Raw genomic sequence first — 18,763 nt, forward strand, 5'->3', positions numbered from 1 at the left:
GGCACAAAATCTGCCAAACTGATTATAACAGCATCAGGACAAACAAACTGCAGCTCTGAGCCAAGACAAGCCCTTCCTCTGTCAGTGTACTATCCTCAAACATAGAGAAGGACATAACGAACACTAGGACATTTATTTTTCAGCACTATCAATGCCCAGATGTTGATCTTCCGTATGAAACGCAATACAACAACAGGTAGAATTTTAAAATGTTTTATAGATCCTAGAAAAAAGCTTTTGATTCTATTTAGGGCTAAGGATCAAAATACACTTATTAGGGCGAAAGTGGGTAAAATAATATGTAGCGTATAGTACCTCATTGATTATTAACACTTGAACAAGAATACTTCGATTCTGGTTACATCTAATATTGAGCCTGTGAAGACACACGCCCGCTTCAGGCAACACAAAACCAAAGACCCACGTCCTAAAGCGTCTCTTCCTGTGTGCTGGCCCTGATACTTATTAAACATCACAATGGTTAACCTCAGAGAAGATCTGCTTTCTAACCACCAATCAGTGGAGACCACTTTATCAAATTAACACAAGATGCAGATCAGGAACTCTGGATAAGTCAAACCGAAACTTAGGCTTAGTCAGCTTTACGGGTCAGATGCAGGCTCACTAAGGGATGACGAAGCAAATCAAAAAAAAAGGAAAGAAAGGGTCTGTGGTGAATTCATGACAGTTGAGGTGGAGACAGATGATCGTCATCTAAAAATGACCAAATAATATCATAATATATATTCGAGAGCTACAAAACCAAGACAGTGAAGCACCACAGAACCATAACACGAGCCAAGCACGCGCACACACACACACACTAAAAAAAAAGCATCTATCGCTGAATAGTGACAGTGCTGCAGTTTTCAGACTCCACTGAGTGAGATAGCATTTGTCTATATTTAATTTGGGGCCACATCCAATCTCTGAGCTGAGGAAAGAGAGAGAAAGGCTGCACAGCAAAAAAAAATAAAAAAAATTGCATATTTGGGATAAAGTAATATGTTTTTGAAGATGTTCCAATGTGAAACCCCAGCATATATAAGGATGGGATGAATTTTAATACAAATCGTGTCTGAAACTGATTCATCATTGCCAATTGGTCACAGCGGCATAGGAATTATATTTAAATTATGTAAGAACTATTGCCTTCCTTACCCCCGATGCTTGTTACAACCAGCTATATTATTGCAGTGCAAATAAGTGACGGAAATAGAGAATATAGCTGCAAAGTAATAGATGTGCATTTAAAGTGCAATCTCAAGAAGCTGCTCATTAAGCATCACAAAACCCCAACACCACCCAAAAATACCCACTTAGCACTAACTGGAGCCTTATTCCACACCAGAGACATTTAGTTTACTCATATTTGAAAAAGTTCCCATGTTCTTTTTTCCCCCTCTCAATTAAATCACCAACATATTAGGTGAATGTTGTCAGCAGTGTTTGGGTCATTGAGTAAATCAACACTTCTTAATACATGAATGAAATCTGAAGCATTTTTAAAACCATATTTGAATTTACAAGCTCTAAAGATTATAGATCTGAATCAGTTTAAAACAGCCCAAATAATATTCAAAGCAAGAAATAATTAACTTCCAAATAAAATAAAGACGTTGTTTTCAGAGAGACAATTTAAAAATGCAGTGCTGCCAGGACAACTTTAAATGTATGCGTGTTTCAATTATGGAGCAGTCGAACAGATGAATTAAAGCAGAGTAAAAAACAAAAGTCAGTTTAAAATACAAAACATACATTTTGAATAAATAAAAGGATGAAGAACAGCAGTATCTGTCTATCTATCTGTCTAATTTCAGTGCAGAGACCCTGTTCACTTAACTATATGTTTCACTAATTTATTCACGGTTCCGTTCTGGTCCTCTAAAGCCAGTGTTAACTGAGACGGGCAATAATAATAACCAGTGATGGAACGTCTTTCGTAGTATGGTTCGAGACTGAACTCTCAAGGACCGTAACTTTTAAAAGTAATATTTAGGAGCGCTCAGTGACGGAAATTTAAAGGTGCCATATGTAAGAATGTGGCCAAAAACGATTATTACACTCAAATTCAAAATACCGACTTTTAGGTTTCGTTTTCTGATGTTACTGGCAACCTGTGGTTGCTCGGCAGCTGAGACTCTACTGACTGCAATGATTGGTAGACGGCGGTAGGTGGCGCCACATGCCAAAACATCATTTCAAAACATAAACATGATTTGCAGTCTGCAAAATATTTTTTTCAAGGCAAATATTTTGGCTGCACTGTTGTTGTTGGTGAGTTCAGTTTGTTATATGAACATTATTCCTGAGTCTCTGTGACATATTAAAGAGGATTTTATGGCCAGTTACTTTAGATCTATTATATAATGCACCTTTAATATACTCATCAGCTTTTTTGTTGAAGTGTATACTTGCTTTAAAATAACAAAAACAATCTTGTGAAACCATGTTGCTGTATAATCAACAGTCTTACCATTAGATCTTAATAGTTATTACTGGACCTTTAACGGCACCTTAACAGTGTTAGTTTGTTAAGATGAACTCAGCAGTTAAGCAGCACAAAAAAAAAAGAGCAGTGAAGCAAATTTAAACTGTCCTGCTGTTGATTTAGGGTCATCTCAGGAAGCCCAGACGTATTGAAGTCCATCCAGACGCACTAATCACATCAGCTGACATCATAATCACCAATCGTCTCAGTCTTCAACCCACATCACCACTAAGTCATTGTGCTCCAGTACGTTACATTACCTGCTAAAGGAGCAAAGGTCCGGAAAATTCAATACAACACTTTTTCTTTGTTTGATTGTTATTTTTCTCCTCTTTTGTCAGTCCCTGCACTATTGTACGCTCCTGTTCTGCTTGAAGGCTAAAGCACCGTCCAATGGCCACACATAATGAGCGCCTACATTCATTGGCCCCCGCAAAAAAGATAACTCACTCAGAATCGATTTTCATGACTCAATGATCCCATTATCAGGCGGTTTTTATTCATCACTCCCTGTCGTCTTCAGAATCAAATGTCTTGCTTGAGGGGGTTCAGAACTTTCTCACGTCAGTGCTGTCACAGTGTGTGTGTGTATTTTTTAGGCTTTTTTTGCACCCACGGATAAGGGTAAGGAACTGAACTTGCATTTTGCCATTTTTTGATAAAGAGCAGTCTGTAGCAGTCTCAATGAAGATAATTCATCTTCAACTGTCTCATGATTGTTTCACATCATGTGCTCCCTGTGGTACTCTCAATAAAGTTGAATGCAGAATCTTTTCCTAATAACAGGGATGGGAATCGGTATCGGTCCAACACTGGTCAAAATGACTGGATCAGATATCGGACGGATAGAAATGTAAAATCCGATACATCCGATTTTGGTTTTTTTTGCGAAAAATCTACGTTTCTGCTTGTAGAAACATCTGCGAAGAAGAAAAGGTCGTCTTGCGAAGTTAACCGTGAAACTTGCCACGTTGTGTTGGGCTCTGTATGTACCATAAGGTTTTTTCTCTGCAGACGTTTCAACAACAGAGAGTGCAACAATGCTTTGGTTGACGGTAAAAAGAAATGCCTGTTACTTCTGTTTAAAATACGGTGATGCGTCACAAAATGTACAAAATGATCCCACGATAGACGCCATTGGCGCAACGATGCAACAAATCGTGTTCGGTGTGAACACAGCATGATATTGATATTGGTACACTCTTAGAAATAAAAGTACTAAGTAGGACCATATACGGTTCTTCGGCTTGTCCTCATAGGAGAACCCTTTTTGGCTCTAGGTAGAACCTTTTTTATAAAGGTTCCACCTGGAACCCTTTTGGAGGGTTTCACCAAGAACCCTTTTAAAACCCTTTATTCAGGAAAGGAGTTTTAAAGGGTTCTACCAATCCTTGAACCATTAGTGTTTCCAAGAAGCCTTGGTTCTGTTTTTTCAGAAGCAAATCCAAGTAGAGCCTCAGCCCTTGTACAAGGACCCTTTTGGAACCCTTATTTCTAAGAGTGTTGATACTGCAGTTTGTGATATTGGTATCGGACACACAAAAAATAGTATCGTCCTATTACTACTTCCTACAAAATAATATCAATCCAATCCATTCATTACCAAAAGAAAGATGCTCACAAACAATGATATAAATAAACAAGCTGACAATGTAAACTGGCAACTGCAAGAGCCAGCTGGAGCTGTGTGGTTACACAGAGCTTGTTGAGTTTTGTCAAGTGACGATTAAGTGTCCAGTGACAGAGTAGATGAATAAGGTTTAAGGAACCACACATAGAAAGCTAGAAAATACATCTTCATTCTTGCAGCTTGTTCAAATCAAGGTGAATCTGCAACAGTGAGCCAAAAGCACTTGTAGGTGAAGACAATGCTGGACAGGGTAACACGTCTAACTGGAGAGAAACCCTTCGCAAAAACACAAAATGTCTCGAAAAACTGGTCTTCTGTGGCCTGATAAACACAACGTTTCCACACAGCAGTCTCTGACTTGTGTTAGCACAATCACAGACACAATCACATGTAATTAATTATCTTGGTTTAAGCTGGTGTGAGACATAATGACGTTTTTTTTTAATTTTTAAATGTGATAACATTATCTTATATTATTAATCCAACACTCTCACACTGACTTATTACAAAGTTCATTTCACAATATGATATCTGCACAACTATAACGGAAAAGCACAGTTACTTCAGCTACATAAATTGGACATTACTGATTTAGGTAGAACAGTATCCATTCCTTTGAGTCCACACAAGGTGAATAAGACTTTTTTTTTTAAAACCTCAGTAAGGTGAGTAAGGTCTTATTATACAATATGTCTTCATTTCATTAGCACGGTTTGTCAGGTGACAAAATCATAGATGAGTCATTTTCACACTTATACAATTAAGGACTGTAATGAGACCATGGATAACAAGTGTCGTCTGACATTGGCCTCTGCAAAGATCAACACAGAGGCGATTTAGAGGAACCTTATCACCTGAAGAGTGTGTCAGTATTCTGAAATAATTTGAAATAACTGTCTTGTTAGCGTCTCTACATTTCCGATACAATGCGTTGCCAGAAAGAATTGCAAAATCTAATCTAGGGGTATATATTCTTTATTTAAGCCACAATTTGCTGTGAAAAGGTTCCGTACTTAATGTTATTATCAAGACCCTGAAACTTAAATACAGAGTTTTTGTTAGAAAATGGTGGCTTAGAACATATGAAAAAAAAAAACTGAAGGAAAGAATAAAAATAGTTTTCCTACCATAGGAAAGATGACTTTGCCCTGATGTGTGACTTGCCTCGATTTAAAAAACACACTCACTTGACACTTTATTTAAAATTCCCACAGATGAGGAAATGAAGAAGAGAACGAAGAGCAGACTCCTGCTGTGAGGCTGCAGGTGCTGCTGAGAAAGAGGAAGAGGGATGAGAGAGAGGGTGGAGGGAGGACTGCTGCTAAACTCACTCTCTGTCTATGTTTACGTGCAATATGTCATTAAACTGCCACCGCGATGGTGAAAATGTCGCACGTCTACATATTATGTAAATATTCTGTACACACACTGACAAATTGATGTTCACAGACCACGCCCTCACTGTTTCACATGAAGCTGAATTTTACTGAATCTGAATCGACTTTCGTTAAAGGTGCATTATGTAATAAATCTAAAGCAAATATTAGGAGGATTTTATTGCCATTTGCTTTAGATGACATATTATGTCACAGAGACTCAGGAATAATGTTCATATAACAAACTGAACTCACAAACAACAACAGTACAACCAAAATATTTGCATTAAAAAAATATATTTTGCAGACCGCAAATCATGTTTCTGTTTTGAAATCATGTTTTCGCATGTGGCGCCACCTACCACCGTCTACCAATCATTGCAGTCAGTAGAGTCTCAGCTACTGAGCAACCACGGGTTTCCAGTTACGTCAGAAAACGAAACCTAAAAGTACCTCAGTATTTTGAATTTGAATGTAGTAACCGTTTTTGGCCACATTCTTACATATGGCACCTTTAAGTGGTTACTAATTAATATCGCTGTGGGTGAGAAATATTTTTAAACTTTAAGGTCAACATCATATCAATTTGTAATCATGTCTGTGTTTATCTTCCTCCTAGACACAGATTATACTTCCAACTATTATATAAGGCAAGCTCCACCAATATAAGCACCGGAATCAATACATACAAATTACAGTAGAATATTAGAGTTAAAGTGAGGAGGAGTAGGTTAAAGCTGTCCAGATTTAATTTACAATGCAGGTATGCCAGCATCTCCCCCCCGCTCTCTGATAGTAACCAAATCTCAAGTGAGGTGGTGGGGACTGCAAGTGAAGGAGAGGTCAATGAGGAGATTAGTCATGAGACCCTGACAGGAGGGCCCATTATGCAGCAGGCGAAGATGGGGGGGGGGGAAGACACGTTGAAAAAGGCCTCTCCATTAATGAAATGGGTCACCATATGAATGTTGAGTGTGCTCTGTCGAAAGTAAGGAGGAGTAAAATGCTTCCGATATTTCTGTACCCCAGTTCTATACAATGTGGCGAGGAGAGGAAAAAGGCTTTATGAGAAATCAGATTAAATGATGGCTCAGTGGACCCATTGAGACCGTTGGTATTTTAAAGCAACTCCGCGGTAAACATTTGTTTGGCTTGTCTGGGTGTATCGATGCATGGATCATGAGAGGAATCGAAGGCGCTGTCAGCCTGTCTGCGTGCCGGGGGGGGGGGGGGGAAATGTCACGCGTACATGCAGTTTTAGCTCTGGAAATACTGTATGTTGCGACTACATTCCCATGCAACAAATACCAGTGAAGTGTGTGTGGTCCTGCATGACACATCAGCAGCAGACTCTTCCAGTCCAAGACATAAATCCAATTTGCTGCCTGTGCCGGCTGCTAATAATGGTGAACCCATCGAGGGGGAAATCAATGCTCAAAATATAAGATCCGCATTATGCAGCACTGCAGCGCTCGATAGGAAAACAAGCGATATTGTATCAAGCTAAAGTGTAAGCCTCATCTTCGGGAGAGAAAAATGAATGCTGCTTCATCCTCGAGAAGGGGAAAGGGATTTGTTGAAGCGACGCTTCCTGTCCTCTGCTGATAAAATCTTCATGTCACTCGTAGCTTTGCTCCTCATATCTCTGGACGCGGTCGATTCCTCTGGTCTGTGATAAATAGTAAGGGATTGGCTTGTACACCTTCTGTGGCTTCAGTGTCAGTGACATGGCAGCTTATCACTTGATTTTATTTGTACATAAAGCTTTCACAGACTTGATTTTTATCTTACAACCAAGCTGTTCTGCAGTCGGTACGTATGAAAATCTTCCAAGGATGTGATTTTCTTTTAATCTACATCGTCACCGAGAAAAACTGACCTCAGATAAGGCACCACTGGTAAAATTGAAAATGTGCTACTTCATGACAACAAGGTGCATTTTGCAATTATTTTACGTTACTGATCTCAAACTGTTCTCCTGCACACCAGATGGTGGTGTTAATGTGCACAGAGGTGCAGCAATGTGCCCGAGTAACAAGGAAAAAAAAGAACGTGTTCATTCGGGCTGTCACTTTAAAAACAAATCTAGTTTGAACACATTTAATGAGCCATAATTTGTCACTCTGTCATTCCACAAACGTCAAAGATTTAATTTCATTATCAACAATTTTAATAATTGCTACAGGGTTGCTAGTGCTGTGAGTATTCATAACATACAACACTCTGTAGAGTAGGATGGAATAAACGTAGCAGGAAGCTTTGAGTCAAAAGCTGAAAGCCAAAGCACATCCATTTTCTACCAATTTATCCTCCACATGAGGGTCGCGGCGGGAGCCGTGCCAATCTCAACTGACATAGGGTGCGATAGGCAGGGTACACTCTGGACAGCTCGCAAGTCCATCACAGGACCACATACAAAGACAAACAACCACCATGTCACGCTCACGGTGTGACCAATTTACCCTAATAACCCAAATTGTATGTGTGGACTGTGGTAGGAAACCGGAGAACCCAGAGAAAACCCCCACACACACAGGGAGAACATGCAAACTCCCTGCAGAAAGGCCCTTGTCCTGACCGGATCATGAACTCGGCTCTTTTTTCTAAAGGCAAGAGTGCTCACCACACCAACCGTGTGGCCCCAAAGCACAACATAATTTCTAATATTACTTGACACATGCTCAGAGCACACAGAATGTCCTGAGGACACACAGATATTTATGAGCCAGCTTATAGACCACTGTGGTCACTTGGTTCAGCCCATGTCTCTCCACAGAGGATAGGCTCGCTATCTGGCGAGAGAAGACTCTCCCTAATGTAGACTTGCAACTCCAAGGTGCTGTCCCTGCTGCTGCTGCCTTTGCTAAAGCCACTTGTAGTGTAGTCACTGTAGTCATGATATGTAAGAAACCATACAAGTGCCCCCTGCTGGATCGTAAGGGGTGGTAGTCTCCTTCTAAAGTCAACAGTGATTTTACAGTTTTTTTTATCTGCCTCACAAGAAAATATTGCATCCATCATCTCAGTGCCTTTTATTACGCAACATGCACCTATAGAGGTTTCTATATGGCAATCTCCTTTAGAAATGCAGCCCCTGCCACAGCAGCTTCATTCAGCCAGGAAACAGCTAAAATAAAACCCCTCTGCCGTCCGTGTTATGAATATTTAAAAGAGAAAATATCAGGGGCCATATGAAAACACAGAACGGGAGCTTTAAGCTGGATTGTCTGTGGAAAGGGTCAATTCAGCAAACAGACTAAGCAGTCAAAATCCACCCTTCTTTCATCCTGATATTTGTATGTGAGAGTGGTCGGCAACGTGGGGGAAAGACAGGAGTTTTTTTTTTTTTAATAAAAAAGTTTGGTTTGTACATTTGCTGCTCCGAATGATGCCCTTGAACACAGAGCATAAAGTTTCTGTACAAAAAAAACAAACAACCACAATAGAAACAAGTGATACTTGGAACAATGCACACTTTGTTATACCTTGGCTATAAAATGGCACCTATTTAATGTATAACAACATATTGCTTTAATATGTGTCTTTTAATGAGTTGAAACATCACTGAGCATTTAGCAAATTCAATTATTCAGAATGCAGAAGCAATACGATTAGGCACATTTTGTCAAAGTCATTCAATTTAATTTTAGAACTAAACAATATTTCATTTCCACGAGACTTGGTGATTTCTCATAATGAACACAATGACACGCTCATTTTCTCCTAAAAATGAACTTGATTAGGTACGGCTCCCCCTTTGAATCTTTATTTTTTATTGTGTATCTTGTACGGCAACCAGTGCAACAGGTAATTGAAGATGACAGATTTGCGTGGTGCATTTAACAAAAGTGAAATTGGGTGAGGATGCAGCACATTATTTCTCATTTCAGAGAGAGCCTGCATGGTCAAAGGCCAGACGTTTTTCATGAAATCCATCTTTGTGTGATAAAGAGCCTTTTATGCAACAAATGCGAGTAAAAACTGAATATAAAAACCTGTTTACATAGGCTTTTTGTATTTTGCCATCCGAGATATACAGTAAGTCCAAAGTGGAGCATTTCCAGTTGTGGTCAACATAAGTCACCGTTATTAATGTTGTCCTAATTATACAGATACATACTGTACAATGACATTTTAAATAACGGCCGTGCAGCTGGCAGATCTGTGCGGCTGAACTCAGCTGTGCTTTGACTTAAATTCTAGCGACAGCATGCCAACATGCTCACAACGTCTAATCTAATTAACATTCCTCATGGATTAATCTTTGTATCAAATGTCATGCAAATCCATCCAGCAGTGGTTGAGTAATCTCACTCAGTACTGACAGACATTGCCACCAACAGAGTCTCACCACTACGGCGACAAAACGTGGTCCCCGCTCACGATGGAAAGTTAATTAAGCATCTGCGCTGAGGCTCGACAACCGTCAGAATATTTTTGTCCCACCATCAAGGAATTTGCCCCATTTTTTCCCCCATAGCCATAATAGGACACAGACAGTTGGTGATGATGGTCCAACATTGCCAGCAGCCATATGCACATGGCTGTGCTCAGGCAGCTGTGGCCTCTAGATACAGTGCATTACACTCTGCTCCTGCCAACGCCATACACTTCATGTTCTGCCATCGATTATGCACGACAGTATACCACAATTGTCGAACCCACGTAATTGTTTTATTTTCATTTTTCTTGCCTCTGTGGTTCACACGTGTGTTGTTTGGGGAGTTTTTGCTGCAGGGAATATTCAATTAATTTGATAGAGGGGGTCATCTTCTATATTAATACTGCCTCACACGGAGACACGCCCACTACAGCTGCCTCTGCATGGGTGACGTTAACCATTGATGCCAGTGGCTTACATCAGCTTTCCAATCTATTTATATGGCTTGTCTGTGCATGTTGACAAAAGGAGGGGCTGCAGGTGGCTTTGTAGTGAGACTGTTCAAAACTCTAAATGGAATTAATATTACATTTTAACCCTTTAACTCCGTAGATGACACGTTTGAGCGAGCGCAATTTGCATTACCACAATTCCGCGACGGTTCGTGCTATCGGGAAAAATCCAATGGTCTCTGAAAGCTGAGAAGTTGCAAGTCAAAACCAATATGTGGTTATTACGGTGATTTATTTTGTGCTGTTGCAGGAAACCAGCGAATCAACCTCTTTGTCACCAGAGAGGAGTGAGTTGGCAAAATCGAGAGACTCGACAAATGTTATTGGGAATACGTGTTATTCTGTTGAACTTTCACATTTAAATTGCAAAATCTGCTGTTAGTGTACAACTGCAGTGTTTTTCTAAATAAACCTTTAGTTTTTATTCATTTTGAATTATTAAAACAGTATTTTAACACGCAGTATATTGTAAATAACTGCCAGATATTGGACCTTATTCTGGAATAATGGGCAAGTGCACTTTGTTACAGGGACATTCTCTGGTCCTTTTATGGTTAAAATAAGCAACGACACAAAAAGAATCGACAGTGTAAGGGTTAGGTGTTTTCTTTTGTATTCCCAGCTTCTCTGTGGTCCAAAAAAGAAAAAAATATGAGTGGTTGCGATGTCTAAACTTATGCATACTTTTCAAAGACCTGACAGTTTCATCAAGCACACATTTCCAGAGCACAGGAACAGGTTGAGCAAAAGGTTCCTGCCCCGAATGTTAAAAATTTCTTTTGAGCTCCTCAACCCAACAGACTCAGGCAGGGCGGGTGTCAGCTGGAGATGAACCGGAGGATCAGGATCAAAGGCAGAGAGGGGGGAGAAGAGGCCTGGACAGAAGTCAGGAGGAGGCGAGAGACAAAGGGAATAGACAGGCAGCTGCAGGCTGTTGGGTTGTGTCTGAGGCCGACTGAGCTCTGTCGGTAAAGAGTCACACAGACGCACGTAGACAGAGACCATGCGCGGAAACATGTCATACTTAGATAAATGAAGTCCGTAACCTGTCAAACAGCAAAACAGTACATCTGTGATGGCAACCAGTGGGGATCAAGTGTTTCAAGATCACACTTCAAGAAGTTGCAGGATTGTTAATATTTCAGGAAAGTTCAGACAACATAAAGGTCACAAGTTGAGAATCACCCTATGCTTCCTCTTGTGCAGGAGTGGTAGCTTACATTTGGTGAAATATGTATATACATATATAATATTTCTATGTAGACTTTGAAGTCAGACGGAGCTGTGGGGGGTGTTAGGAGAAAGTTAAAGGACAAACCTAGGCTGGAGAAACATTTCATTTTATAATGTATCAAGAACAAGGATTAGTACATTAAAATACATGTTTAATAAGCTTTTTATTCAGAACAAATATGAGGTAATTGTACTTGTGTGTATTTAAATGTATATGTGTACTATGTGTAGTTCTTTTACTTTAGATCTAATGTACTTTATGTTAATTTTCCTTTAAATGTCAATGCACTATACATTTTATTTTAACGCAAATTCTGGAGTATTTATCCACCAGTGCTTCTTCACCACACACACTGGAAATAACTTCATAGTACAAAAATGGAAGAATTTGATGATGTCATGATGGACTAAAATGGGATCATCTCTGCATGAATCAGGCAAGAATACAGAAATAGTGGGAGTACTGATAGCAGAGAGAGAGAGAGAACGGTACACTTTATTACTGCTTCCTATGATTCCATTTTGATGTGTCACCCCTGGACCCTTCACTGTCATTCCCTCAGTCCACAATTAACATGACACATTACACAAACATTAGACGCTTCGACGTACAGCCTCAGTGTCTTTTGAAAAATCTCACTTAAATCACTTTTGCTTGGCTAAGGAAAGGATACGGGTCATTTCATTAAAGCCATTAAACTAATATGTGGTGTAGCGGCTAACAGATGGTCCAGTTATCTGGACCAATCACAAAGCCTATCCTACATACACGGCGTCCCCCCCCCCCCCCCTCCCCCGCACAGTGACTACGACAAAGTACTGGTTCCAAAAAAAGCTGAAATGCAGAGCGAAGCGTGCGGTGAAGAGATGCTTATGGCAGCACAGAGAGAGAGAGAGAGAGAGAGAGGGGGGAGAGACTAAGGAGGGTAGACAAGTGGAATGACTTATTCAGGGGGGAAGTGGGCAGCAAGAAACATGAAATTAGCACAAATAGATTATCTGTCGACTACAGGCAAGACTAAGAGCAAGCCAAGCACTATGGTGGGAGAGGGAGCGGGAAAAAAAGCAGATTGACTTCTTGTTTGTTCCTCCCTTAGGGGAGAGCCGATAGAGCCATCACTCACCAAACTGCTGATCTGTAGTTGAAACAGCTGTATCCAAGGCACACATGCACTGAACTACACAGCAATTAGAATGCACCAAAAGCCTGACCCCTGCTCTGTGGGACAGGCAATGTGTCTAATCTCCTACAGATGGTATATTTTGCAGGCCTCAGATAAGAGCCGCACATCTTATTGATTCGTACAAGCGTGGACTTGATCCAGATATACAAAGAGTAGAAGTAGCTCTTCAGAACTGATAATTCATCCTCAGGGTTTAGTGTAACAAGCTGCTGTACAGCACTTGGCAAATATGCAGCCCTCTTACTGCAATTAAGCAAAGTAATGTTCCCAATGAACAAACACACGTAATCACCTGAGACAGCTTTCATCTCTATATCCGTAAATTCACTTCTGTCACTTTTGTATGATTTAACACATTTGGAAGATTCGATCCAATGCAAACAGTGGTTCAGTCATCACGTGGGATCAAAATGGATGCAGCAGGACCAAAGATATCCTTTTTTTTGTTGTTGTTTGTCCACAGTGCAACATAATGGCAAACAGTCTGAATACAGACTGGGGTGTGATTTGCTGGTGCTTATGCACCCATGGAGTCAATAGCCTGCAGCAGAGACAGGTGCGGGGTGAACTCACTTCTCTCTGACTCCTCACCTCCATATTTTCTTCATTTTTCTTCAGACTGAACAGTTGATCTCACAGCTCAGGAGACGCCCATACAGCTGTCTGTTATTGAATATTCTCGAAAACTCTCCAAACTGCCATCGATATGTAAAATCCTCTTTCATGAAAAAAAAAAAAATGTCCTGCTGCGGAAAAATGTCTGTCACTAATGCAGAGACACATGTCCAGTTCAAATTAGATTAGTTCAACTATTATTGTGCACACAACCAAACTAAGACTGGCTTATGGGTAGGTCATCTGATTATCTGATATGTCACTTCCCCCTATTTTTCTGTAAAGATTTCCAGCAGCAGACGACCGTGTCACGTCCTGTGGTACCATATCAATAACACGTAACGTCATGCTATTGTATGTTCTCTTTGTTTTTCAAAGCAGTAAAAGAAGTCGTCGTATTTCCGCTCATAGAGTTGTAGTGGGTGGAGCGGAGACGCATCTCATTTACACTTCTGCTCAATGCGTTTCCGCGTGTGGCAGATTTACACCTGCACTTACTATCCGTTTGCAATCCGATCACAGAAACCGCATTGTAATTGCAGGTGTAAAGGGGGCCACTGAGTAAAACAATCATATCCAGCCTTTGAAAAGGAGAGTCTTCTACAGTGATGGTGAGTTTGAGAGGCAAACAAGGGGAAAAGAGAAATTTATACTCATGGATAGTATAAAGTGTATAACTGATTTAAAATCTGCAGCCTTAGAATATGAACTTTATGCAAAAGCATTACTTTATGGAGACCACCATCTTTCCCATTATTTTTTAACCCAGCAAGAAAGAACATGTTCTCTGGTATCTGGAGGCCACCGTAGTTCCCTGACGTGCGTGGGCATGGGAAAGGTGAGTTTGTTACAGTCTACAGTCATTAGATTTCATTAATTCTTACACACTCTAGAGTCAAAGTGTCTGCTAGAAGAGCCGAACTGATGTCATGTATGTGCTGTGTGTTTCATACACTGTTGCCACTGGTTTTAATTTGTAAATGTGACTTTTGGTTGACTTCAGTGGTGTAAACGAAAATGCAGCAAGTCGAGACCACATCTCCTTTTGGTGAAAACCCAAATGAGTTTTACTGTGATCTAAAGCATACAATGGTTGCTATGGGGGACAATTAAAAAAAAGACAAAGGACATCTTCCAAAGATATGTGTGGGCATTCACAGTCACTGAAGCAGACTTTTTTCCATGAGGCTGGGGGAAAATCAAGAATAGGAAAAGGGGTCTAATAACCAATGTTCCTTTCAAGTGAGTTACCTGCCTACCCTGCAGTCAACATGACTGTGAGCCCTTGAGGCTGTTTCTGACCTTCCCTGATTATGTCCTGTGGCACATTCATGGTATGCTTTGGAAATCGAGTCACAATTCCCTCTGCTGTAAATCAAGGGAATACTGTTTGCTGTACCCAACAGAATACTAACAAGCTGGGAGTTTATAGTTCATGATATCAGACTTTCATTTAAATTAATGGACTAACAGTGGAAAGGTCCTGAAATAACAGCACAAATAAACTTTTAAACAAGGTACTTTGTGCTTTTGTAAGCTTTTAAGTTTTTTTTTTGGCCCACAAAAGAAAAAAAAAGTAATTCCTACATTTTCTGCTATTAGGTGTTTTCTTTGTTTCACGTTAGTAGCTGTGTGGTGGGTGTTTATCCCTCATATAGATATAGCCAGTAATAAAATGAGGCTAGATCTTCCCATATTATTCAAAGCAAGGGCCCAGAGACAACAGCTGTGCACAGGAGAAATAGAACAAGACTGCGAGTGGAGGACAGAAACCAAATGAGAGAAACTGAGGGCCAGAAAGACATTCTTTGGTAGCATGAATCTTGTCCAGGTTTAATTACACTGTATTGATCACAGGCAGGAGGGAGGGAGGGAGGGAGAGAATGGTGGGGTAAGACGGTGAAACTGCAAGAGGTGGTTCCTGTAAAGCATGCGAAAAAAAACAGAGGCAGAGCAATTATGCCAGAGTCATACAGTAGATAATTAGAAAATCCTCCCAACTCTTCACGCTTTCTCTCTGCACAAACCCATTTACCACTGCTGATACAATGGAACAGTGAGCGTGTCAGATTCATTAAAGCCAGCGAGCAGTGTGCACTGTTCACATCCATCTCACAGCTCCATGCTTGGTTTGATTTGAAATTCTTTGCATTGATTTTTCCCCCCAGCGACTTTGGTCTGGGCCTTCCCTCGTAATCAAGCACAATAGAATGGTCATGCATGACACTTCTGGCTTTCCAGTAACAACTTCAGCTACATGTGGGCTAACAGATGCAAAGACGACTTCTTCTTCTTCTTGTGCAGAGTTGTGCTCCTTCTCTTCCCTCTACATCTTTTCTAGGTTGACCTACTTTGGGCAAAAGAGCTTATGTTCCTTTCTTTGTTTCTCACACTGTTGTGGCAAGAACAGAAAACCTCCCACTGTACTTCGCTCCACACCCCCTCATCGCTCCTGATCCAGGCTGATGACAGCTGAGTCCAGCACAGTGAAATATGCCAGATTCAACCTCCCTGCCCCTGCAAAATCGCTCCCACTGAGTCTCACAGAACTGTATTCTGGGGGTTAAGGAGCTTATGTCTTGTATACGATGCATGGAGAAAGGGGCTGAGCAGTGAGACGCCAAGGGAGGGGTTGGAGGGGGGGGGAAGCGTCTCCGTGTGGAGTGCATCTCATTATGGCTGAACTGCGTGTTACCTTTGGTAAACAGTGGGGAACATTTCTCAGGCGAGCGTCACTCTAAAAGCAGCAGACTGGTAAACGACCACGGCCCAATGGTGGCACACAGCTATTGCTCAAGTCTACAGCCCCACAGGGATGTATGAGTTGGGTCATGATTAGTCAGATAGAATAAATAATCTGTGCTTATGACAGCCGCCTTCATATCAGCAGGTGTTGAATGGATGTCCCCGTACAGCTCTTTTGTGTTCGTAAATTCCCTGCAGTTATTTTTGCTCAATGACCTTCTCAATCATCAGAAAAGTCAAAAATTCAATTTCTGAGCGAGACATTTATTATTATAGCCCCTTGCTTGTGTTTAAGGGTGCCTGTATTCCAGCGACAGTGTAGTTAGACTGTTCTCCATTTTAATGGCACATTAGGGAAACCAACAAATTTATACATTCATTAAATTGCTAAGGGGTATTTGCCTATATGGACATAATAGTATTAAATACAAGAGTCTATTAGCCGGTGTATAATGAGAATGACGCGTAGGTGCTGATTATTGGAAACTAACAAAAAAAAAAGTGCAGCATTCAGGCTTTTTTTTCTACACATACAAACTGATTAACAATTGATATTTTCTGTGACTGAGCGGGACATTAACGATGTGTCTATTTGTAGTCATCTCCCCATCTGTGACACGAGCTCTGCTGTGAGCCACGGCCTCCAACACCTCTACTCGCATCCTCGAATCGTTGTGACGTTCCGCCACTCTGCACTTCTCCACTGCAACCCTCTCATGTGTGAAGAGCAAAACAAGAGTAATTAAATCTTCATTCCTTCACCCCGCTTACAACCATATTCGCATCTGTTAAATTGAAAGAAAAGAGTACACACGCAGTGTAAAACAGATCCACTGGAGTGTATACCCCAGTGACTCTTGTAGTATTGTGAAGAGGCGGGGGAGGCTTTTGTTGGCCTTCCCTCTAACAGCATAATGGCTTCTTGTTTTCATGTTATATGACCCCGTGTGGATACTGTAAATCAAACACTAATTACAACATGCAGTGACCAGCTGGGTGAAATGCTAAGAGACAGCTGAATGAATTCGACGTCAAATGTAGAATGCTTCAGCATACCGTAAGCAGCTTGGTTAATTAAGACATGCTTACAAACTGATGAACTCTGCACATCATTATGGATCTGCTGCCTAATTGGGAAGAATAGTAACAGTGAGGACATTTTTCTTCACTACTGTGTAGCTGTACTGTCACTGCAGTAAACCAACAGAAATACTGCAGAGGAGTCAGCCAATAGAATCATCATTACACCCATGGCTGAACTAATCTGCTCAAGCACCCAAGGCCAGAAACCTCTTGTTGGGTGCCTAATGACCCCACTTTAGTTGACTGGTGCAAATTCCCTCATAAATTTTCCATTAATCGAATTAGCAAAACCAATTGACAAGTACACCTGGGACCTCTGAGGCCCAGAGGCAGTTAACAGTCCAATTTACCCAGTTGGAAATCCAGTGTGGAGTCCACCCCATTGCATTTCTAATGATAAATTAAGATCTTACCTGCCCTGCACTTTGATGTCAGAGATGGCATAGAAGTATCTGGACAGGTTGTTCTCGTCCACCATTGTTGCTCCTGTGGCAGGTCGCAGCAGGCGGACTCTCAGGTCTGTGATGGTGAAGAAGTCCCTCAGATTCTTGGTCGTGTCCAGTTGGCCATAAAGAGAGGCCATGTTGTGGAGCCTCGGCCCAGCAAACAGCGCAAAGCGGTCCTTGATCTCAAAGCGTACAGTCTTGTCATTCTTCCACACATAACCTCGGGAGTAGTCCTCGGTGCAGATGATGTCCAGCAGGGTATGCTGGGTCAGATCCTGCACTGTCTTGGGCTCCATGGTGAAGGCATCCAGGCAGTCAGTGGCATAGAACTGGTAGGGCTGCCAGGTTCTTCCATAATCCAGCGACTTTTCCAGGACCATCTGTTCAGGCCGGCCTGACTCAAAGGTAAGAACAATGTCATCGGTCAGCTCGATGGTCTTGTTCCAAGACAGCGTGATGTTAACCAGGAGGGTCTTCGGGTACTTCTTCCAGGATGAGGACTGCCAGAAGGTGGTAGGGTTACGGCCCTCGGTGTCGAACATGAGCTCTGGAGGGTGGGCAAGCTCCTCAGTGGTGGCATCACATTCATTATTACACATGTAAGGGTTCTCCTACAAGAGAGAGAGCAAAAGAGGAAAAGAGCAAGAAAGATTAGTTGGACATCACTTTTAAATATCACTTTATCCCTATGTCCATTTTATATTAACTAATGGGGTGTCCGTATTATTTCCCTCACATCTTAATTTGACTTGTGGCTTTAAATCCACCATCCCCTTTGCTTGAAAGAGGTCATTCCAAAAAACATCTGCCCGATTTACCACAAATCATTACCAGGCGATGTTCTCTCCCTGCTCCCTGGGGGCTCAATCTGGCTGTCAAGGGGAGGAGGCACTCCTCCACGAGGACCTTTCAAGTGCTACAAGCTCCAATTTATCAGGACAAGATAATCCACTACTTGATTAGGTGGGAGATGTCACCCTGTGCGTGTGGATGTGTGTGTGTGCGTGGAAGCGGTTGTGAGGAAACAAGCAGAGGAGCAGGCCCCTGATGTAAGACAGTCTAATGAA

The 18,763-nt window shown here is 41.3% G+C and overlaps 1 protein-coding gene across 3 annotated transcripts in view; it reads right to left on the reverse strand.

Moving 5' to 3' along the window:
- The window catches only part of ntng1a (netrin g1a), a gene marked incomplete at both ends in the record, with an annotated part of 97,491 nt that overhangs the window by 38,991 nt on the left and 39,737 nt on the right, over positions 1-18,763 (reverse strand). For all 3 annotated transcript variants that reach the window (XM_083901641.1, XM_083901640.1, XM_083901639.1), the window contains one exon: positions 17,664-18,307. In XM_083901641.1, the coding sequence (XP_083757767.1) occupies positions 17,664-18,307 (644 nt within the window). The remainder of the gene's footprint in view (positions 1-17,663; positions 18,308-18,763) is intronic.

Source organism: Microchirus variegatus (assembly GCF_963457635.1).
Source record: "Microchirus variegatus genome assembly, chromosome: 15".
NCBI lineage: Eukaryota > Metazoa > Chordata > Actinopteri > Pleuronectiformes > Soleidae > Microchirus > Microchirus variegatus.